We start from the raw sequence: 7,584 nt of genomic DNA, 5'->3' as shown, positions 1-7,584 counted from the left end.
GTTGGAATACAGTGTCTCAATCTGACTGATAAAAGGAGGAAGGTAAGTCACAGTGCCAGGGCTGGATTTCCAAAGGCTGCAGTGCATTTGCAAAATGCACTTGATGGACAGTTGTTGACTGCATCCAAAGCTTCAGCTAGAGCAATACAAACACTTCATATTGTGATATGTCAGCAGACACAAATCAGTGATAGAAATGCTGTGGACTGCTATAGGAAAACCTTAGTCGTTTCTGCCTTTTCTAGGTATGATGTAAACAGCAATATCTAAAATACTAATAGGCCACGAATAGGAGTATTACATGTTTCGTATACAGTTCATGTGTATAAAGACATGTGTGTATATTAGCCTTGCTAATTCCATGCCCATGTCTGGCAGCTGAATAGCTTGAATTTGGTTCTCCCCCAAGTCCTGGTTTCTTTGTAGTATTTAAATTAATCACCACACTATGTATTTTGAATAAGCGTCACTTCAATAATTGCATTCTGTAAGGTAATAAATGTAAACAGAGAGTGCACAGCAAGACCAGAATTGCCCCATTACAACATCACAATGGGAAACGTTTTATTTTAGAGCATAAAAATCCATCTTTCCCAAGGTATGTTGCCTTTCCTCAGTTCTGGGAGCTGGAATGGTTCAGACAGAATAAACCCTTCTTGCATACCTAGTGTTTTCATCATTGCTGACAAGACCATCCAGTGTATATTTGTGCTAGTTACTTTTAGATACTGCTAACAGGCAAGTGGTAGAATGTGGTAGTTTCAAAGGCAAGCAGATGAGCGCTATTTAGTTGACAAAATATGGCAATTTCCAATTTATTAGGCAGTGATTAAAAAAGCAGTTTTCTACTGGTATTAACAGTGAGAAAAAAACTGGTGGACACTGTGTCAGAAGTCCTGAATGTATAGCTTGCTTTTCACTGAGGAGCTGGTATTACTGTCAGACTGCTGATAAATCAATGCGGTTGGCTGAATTGGTGCTTTTATCCCAGGTGTTCAGCTTTGTGGGAGTTGTGCCTGGCCTGTTCCCAGTCATCTAGAAAAAATAATATTGAAAGTAGATTTATTTGTTTTGCTAAACCACTCTTGTCTGATGAAATAAAAGCTTGAAAGCATCTATTTAGGTTACAACATTGTCACGGAGTCTTGAGAGCATATGCCATAAAGGATTTTTAATAGTTATTGCAAAGATCTAAGGTGATTGGCAGCGATCACTTAATAATACCTATCACTTCAGAAGTCTGGCTCTTTATAAAAACAAATGTATTTTGCCTCAAGACAATTTATGGAGAGCTGGAAAAGCATATGCACACATTGATTTATTTAAGAGTTTATTTCTCAGACTTAAATGTAAAAGTGCCCTATCAAAAAGTCATAGTCATCAGACAAATACATTGCCAAAGTGCAGCTTGAATGCATAATATGAAGTCCATTACAAGACATGGGAATAGTTTCACTGAACTGTACTCCAGGCTGCTAAAACTTGTTTACTTCCATTTCATAGTTTACCAGAAAATAAAATTTTGACCTTTGCTTTCAAAACACATACTGTAGCTGCAACGTAATACTTGCAGGTTCCACCTGTCTACGCCATGCATGAAGTTAGGTGCTCATGTGCCTTCTGAGTCCTGGTCTTTCAACAGAGTTTAATGTGGAGCACTTTCTAGTACAATACACAGGAAAAAAAAAAAAAAGACATACTCACAATGTCTGAATTGAAGGGTTTCACATTGATGTTGCGAGTTGAGCTACTGGTAAGGGACCAGACCTTGGTTTTGTGCTTAAAAGCAGCTCTAACCTTCGGGAAAAAAATAAAAGAAGATAGAAAGAAGATTTCTTTAAAAATGTTGTGTGTGTTTTCTCGGGTACAGCCTACGATTACGTCCCCATTAGCACTCCTCAAGATTAATGTCACTAAAACCAACACGATGTACTAAAAGCATGAACCAAAAACCACAGTCTGCCTCTTCATTTTTCTTTGTATTTAAAGTCTTATTTTAAATTTTAACTTCTCATTTCAATTATGCATAGATTAAATACAAAACATTTTATAAACTCATTGGATTTCATTTCTCTGACAATATTTTCATGCTATCTTGGTTATCCCATACTTCTACATACATGTCCAAGATATGACTGTATTGCTACTCATCTTGTTAGAAAAAAAATTAATAAAAGTAATAAAAGAAAAAAAAAATGCAGGGTATGTAAGCATAAGGGAATTGTCTGCTCTTAATACATATAGTAGCTAAATCAAGATGTAAGTTCAAACTGCAGTGAAAAAAAGATGAAAAGGAGATGTTAGGAGGTGCAGTAGCAAGGCCCTGAGACAAACTGAGGGAGTCTGAGGGGTTCATTCATGGGGCTTTTGCAGATTTTGCTTTACAGTCTCTGTTTTACTCCCATGGTAAGAAGTAAAGCACCCTTGCAGTTTTTTAGACACGCATAGCGTGCAACAAAGCCAATAGGACCTGCTCTCTAAAAATGCCAATTCGTGTTACCTATACATGAACTATTTTTTGAGGATTCAAATTCTGAAAGGTTTCTGAATTTAATTTCTCATTTGGTTTTGGTTAAAATGGTAGTAATTCAAATATTTGTATTTGATGTGACATTTGATGCTTGACAGAAGGAGGAAAGCTTTCTGAGCGTGGGAGAAAATAGGATAAAGAAATATTTTCCTCTATACCTTGAACCTGCCTGCTTAACTTTAGTTGATTCCAATAAAGATCAAGTATTTTACAGTCAGTCTTGACTCTTTAAGCTGACTGTAGCAAAGGTCATGTCAATGCTCTAAGATTGAATATGTTGGCAAATATTAATGAAAAATAACCTTAGTGAAACAACTCCACAGAAGAGTGCTTTGGATGCTGATGGAAAAGAAATAGGTGATAGAGAAGCTCTGCAGCATCCAAAAGGAATTGCTGCGGAAGAATCCAAGCAGTACCCCTGTCAGCATGCTGGAAATGTTTTTTTTTATAAGAAACTTTCATTATCTGTAATGCATTTTGCAGAGGATTTTCTGCTCTCTGCTATGGGAGGAGGGGATGCTGGGAGCTCCCAGCGCAGCAGAGATGGTCTCTGTGACATCAGTTATGTCTTGGCTTTACCCGAGCTGCTCGGAGACAGCCTTCATGCAAAGGATGCGTCTTGGTCCATTGTGAAAACCTCTGCTTCCAGCCAAGAAAAATACCTGGAATATGTTCTACTCTGTTTAGTTTCCCATTAAGAACTGCATGAGCAGTTTCCAAAAGTATGTTTTGCTGAGATTAATGTTTATTTTCCTCTCTGGGACTGCAGATGTAACAAAGCCAGAGGCTCCCTAGCAGGGACTGCCAGAGTGAGTCCTGCTGCCACTGCCTAAACATCCTCCCTCAGCAGCACAGCCCGCGCCCTGCTCATCCCTCCAGCCCTCGGGACTGCACCTGTCCTTCATCTTGAGCTGCCTTCTCTCAGCTTTTTTGGAAATGCTTCTTTCTTATGTTAAATAAAATAAATGCCAAATCTGGGTCAAAACTCTATAAGCCATAAAATCACTAACAACAGTCATGTTTTATTGAAGGAAAAAAGAAATCATCTCCATAGCAGGCAACAATAATGGGGACTTTTTTTATCTTACACTCATGTAATGTGAATTTCTTAACACCAAATTTTTGGACTCCATTTTGTAACATACCTCTGAATTCAGAAGACAGTGAAAAAGGAACATGAAAAATCCCTGAAAACAGATAAAAGGGAGAAGGGTGAAGACTGTGAAGAATAACACATAACATATTTCTCACTGTATTGTATAAAGCATGTATCAAGTAGATGAAGCTCTATAAATACACTGAAGAGTAGACTTAATTGTGCCCCATGTTAAACTGGAGAAAACTGCTGCATTAGGCTACTCTGCATCTTACCAAGACTTTTTCATGTAAAACCTCTCAAACTTTGGAGTGTTTTGGGGTGGTTGCAAATAATCCATAATTCTTCTCATGAGCTACAAGAGAACATTTTGTCTGTGCTTGAAAATGTAGAGGCAGAGGAAAATGCTTTTGGGGAAACAGCAGATACTTACTTTTTAGAAAGAGGTATTATCATTGGCAAAATTTTCACAACAGAGTTTTAGTATCTTTAGACTTTTTGCCCAACAGAAACCAAAAAGTTCCCAGCCCTTTCCCCCACATTCTTTCTTTTTTACTTTTTTTTTTTTTTTTCTTTCTTTCTTAGGAGTTATTCAGCCAAACTTTTTAAATTGGATGATTTTTTTACTTTGAATGTTTAATTTGCATAAAAATTTAACCTTTTCTGATAAGTTTATTGGGAGAACTGCATTACACTCGTATTTGTTCCTGAGACATCATAGGATTTGCAACAGTTAATTTTTTCCCCTTTTGCAACCATTTTTTGGGAAGGAATTACAACATACCTGTGGACTGATGCATCTACTGAAACCTCTGCTTGAAGCTAGGCAGATGCTTGCATTCTTTCCTGAATAGAGCTATTTTTCTGGATTGGGGTTTTAAGAATCACGTGCTGCTTTCTGCAACATGCAGAGCAGCTTCCCTTTTCTCCTTGTGCTCCACCGTTCCCAGCAACTTCTGTTTGCTTTCATTTATTCTCAGTAACAAAGCCTCAAACTGACAGAAAATTCGTTCCAGTATCTTTAATGGGAGAATCTTGCCTTTACCTTTAAGAATCTTGCCTTTGATACCCAATGCTAGAAGAGTGAATCTATTTCTCAAGCTCACTGTCTCATTTATTTAATTATTGCTACTGGAAACATTAAGGAGTGGGGTGAAAGTTCTGTTCATACCGAGACTAAACAATTGCCAGCACTGTATGATCAGCACAGACATAAAAGACACAGGAAAGAACACAGAAAAAAAAATCCAATAAATACAAGCATGTGAAAACATTACTACTGATCCAGTTACTGGATCTCAACAGCAGTTCAGTAGCCATAACCTTTCCCACCATTCCCACCAGGTACTTACTTGTAGTGAATTGAAAACAGCAAACATATACTGAAATACCAACGTGTGGGTATTGACAGCCAGAATCCCAAAGATCCACGAGCTTCCCAAGATTGGTAAGAGAACAGCAACGGCTTTAGCTGTTAGTCTGAAAGAGAAAATAATGATGGAAAATGTGATGAGACAGTTAAACAAGTTTCAGACCACACACTAGGGAATTTATCAATTACTTCCTGGCAGAAAGGCAGTGTGTCTATGACTCTCTGCCATAAAATTTTGCCATAAAATTCTTTTAATGGGCGAGTCTCTTAATTATACATTCCTCATCTATGAAAATGGAGATAACAGAATTTTTATGTCACATGGAATAAATACAGACTGAGAGAGGCAGTAATTCAGGGTGCTGGGGAAGAGATGGAGAGATGGTCATATAGCTGCTATAGCCATATCTTCAGTCTGCAGTGAAGTATACTCCTTTCTTCAATGAGGAATAGTAAGTGTAAGTACAGAGAGCAGAAACTTGGAACAGAGGCAGGATCACATGGAAAAAACAAACAAACAAACAAAACGCTATGTAGTATATCAAAAATACATTTGCTCAGCTTGACTCACTAGTCAAGACAGCTTGGTATTGCTCTTCTAGAAAGTGACTTGGGAATTTTAATCACCACAAATGGGAAAAAATGCTATCTGCCTCTGCCAAACATAAATCCTTTAACACCAAGATACTTTTCTGCAACCTCCCTGCTTTGTTCAGAGCTGATTCAGAGAAATGTATGCCAAATATTGAAATAAGTAACTTGTGTTTCTTGGAGGTGTCCCCTGATATACGTTCTCTCTGCTTAGCTTGGAGTATTTGGCAGAATTTCAGTAAAAGGTGATACGACAGCTGAAAAGGTAACAGCACCAAGAAAATAAGAGGGATTTTTGTTTTAGCCTTAATGAGCTATGTATGGGATGTTTGTTATAATGGAAGATTAAAAGAAATTGTAGTATACCAGAGAATTAAATGATCACAGAAAGCTTTCTGCAGCAGCTGAATTCTGAGGATTTAATTCTATATAGTTCGGTTCTTGTGCTCATTTTCTGCGTTGACGTAAACATTGCAAATATCTCCCTCTGCATCAGAATGATACTCATCCGCTTCCAAGAAAGGCAGGCTCAGCTGATGAAATGTAACTCTCTGAGATTATTGCTTATCTCACACAATTGTATTCTCCTTATGAAGCCCTCGGAGCATCATCTCTGATTGATGCTAATGAATTGCACTGAAGAATTATACTTCCGTGTCTGCGTACACCCTGTAATATTGGCTGCAAGAGTATCGTAGTAATAGCCCTACAGAGTGTTCCTAGTGTAATCACAGAAAAAAGTAAGACAACAGGATTACTCTACAGAGGTCCTTGGCAGAGGATGTTAGGTATGTCTGAAACAGATCCGATCACAGCAGATAGTTCTGTCCTTGGTGGGTCAATGTGGCAATTCAGTTGCAGCTGCTAGCACAAAGTCCCTGATCATTTGTGTGCAGAAAGGTAGGAGTATGTGTTCAGAGAATCACAGAATTGTCTAGGTTGGAAGAGACCTCAAAATCACTGAGTCCAACCTCTGACTTAACAATAACAAGTCCTCCACTAAACTATATCGCTAAGTTCAACATCTAAACGTCTTTTAAAGACCACCAGGGATGGTGACTCCACCACTTCCCTGGGCAGCCCATTCCAATGCCTAACAACCCTTTCAGTAAAGAAGTTGTTCCTAAAACACCCATGTTTTAGGAAACTTTAGCCCGTTCCTCCTCGTCCTGTCACTCTGCTTGGCTTTTCTAATAGGGATATGGTGGTCCGTCCAGTCTAACCCATGACAACAGTCCTGGTTTTAGCCTGATCCATCTGTTTCTTGATTAAGACAATAAACACCTCCACAGATGGTGTTCACATCTGTTGGAGCCAGTAAAGGCAGGTAGAATGTAAGGCAAGGCCAGGTGACTCATTAGGAGTTAAGTCACCACTCGCTTCTCCCAGTAAATGCCATGCACCCAGTTCACGGCACTGAGCAGTCGTGATGTCTGTCCACTCTTTAATCATGCAAAACTCCTCACGAATCCCACAGGACAAAACACACTTGCTGTCAAAACCCTACTAACTAGGCAGCCCACTGCTATTTTGCCCGTCAAGGATGAATAGCTGTTGAACCTTTGAACAGCCAGGCATCACATTCACAGCGACAGCTATCAAAGGACAAACTCTTCCTCTGTGGCAGATGAGCGCAGTGTTAGTGGCACAAGGCAGAAAGCACAAGGAAGGAAACTGCCCCTGCCCCTACTTTGAAACGTCCTGCACTAGAGATCTGATTGTTATTTACCACAGAGCTTACAAGCATGGACTTAACTCCTGTTGTGGCCCACTGGATTTGAGCACATTCTTACACTTCAATATGTGTTTAAGATATTTAGTGTATAAAGAAGACCAGAAAACAGTAAAGGGAACAAAAGCTGGGAGAATCTAAAAGCCAGTTCACACACAAAAAAGCTTCATTTCTCAGAAATTAGAAGATTTTTATTTAGCTGGAAGCCTATACAGGAGAAAAAGTTGTTTTAGGGATATTAATGTTGTACTTCTGCCTTTTAG

General features: G+C 38.8%; 1 protein-coding gene across 1 annotated transcript in view; it reads right to left on the bottom strand.

Annotated features, from left to right (window-relative positions):
• Positions 1–919: 919 nt before the first annotated feature.
• Positions 920–7,584, bottom strand: part of ADGRD1 (adhesion G protein-coupled receptor D1) — a 156,669-nt gene continuing 150,004 nt past the window's right edge. Inside the window, exons 23-26 of the mRNA XM_084297053.1 lie at positions 4,979–5,105; positions 3,676–3,717; positions 1,705–1,797; positions 920–1,035 (exon numbers count right to left, since the gene is read on the bottom strand). Coding sequence (XP_084153179.1) covers positions 940–1,035; positions 1,705–1,797; positions 3,676–3,717; positions 4,979–5,105 — 358 coding nt within the window. The 3' untranslated portion in view covers positions 920–939. The remainder of the gene's footprint in view (positions 1,036–1,704; positions 1,798–3,675; positions 3,718–4,978; positions 5,106–7,584) is intronic.

The sequence above is a fragment of the Netta rufina genome (genome assembly GCF_964035555.1).
Source record: "Netta rufina genome assembly, chromosome: 17".
Taxonomy (NCBI): Eukaryota; Metazoa; Chordata; class Aves; order Anseriformes; family Anatidae; genus Netta; species Netta rufina.
This window is presented reverse-complemented; position numbering and strand designations above follow the sequence as displayed.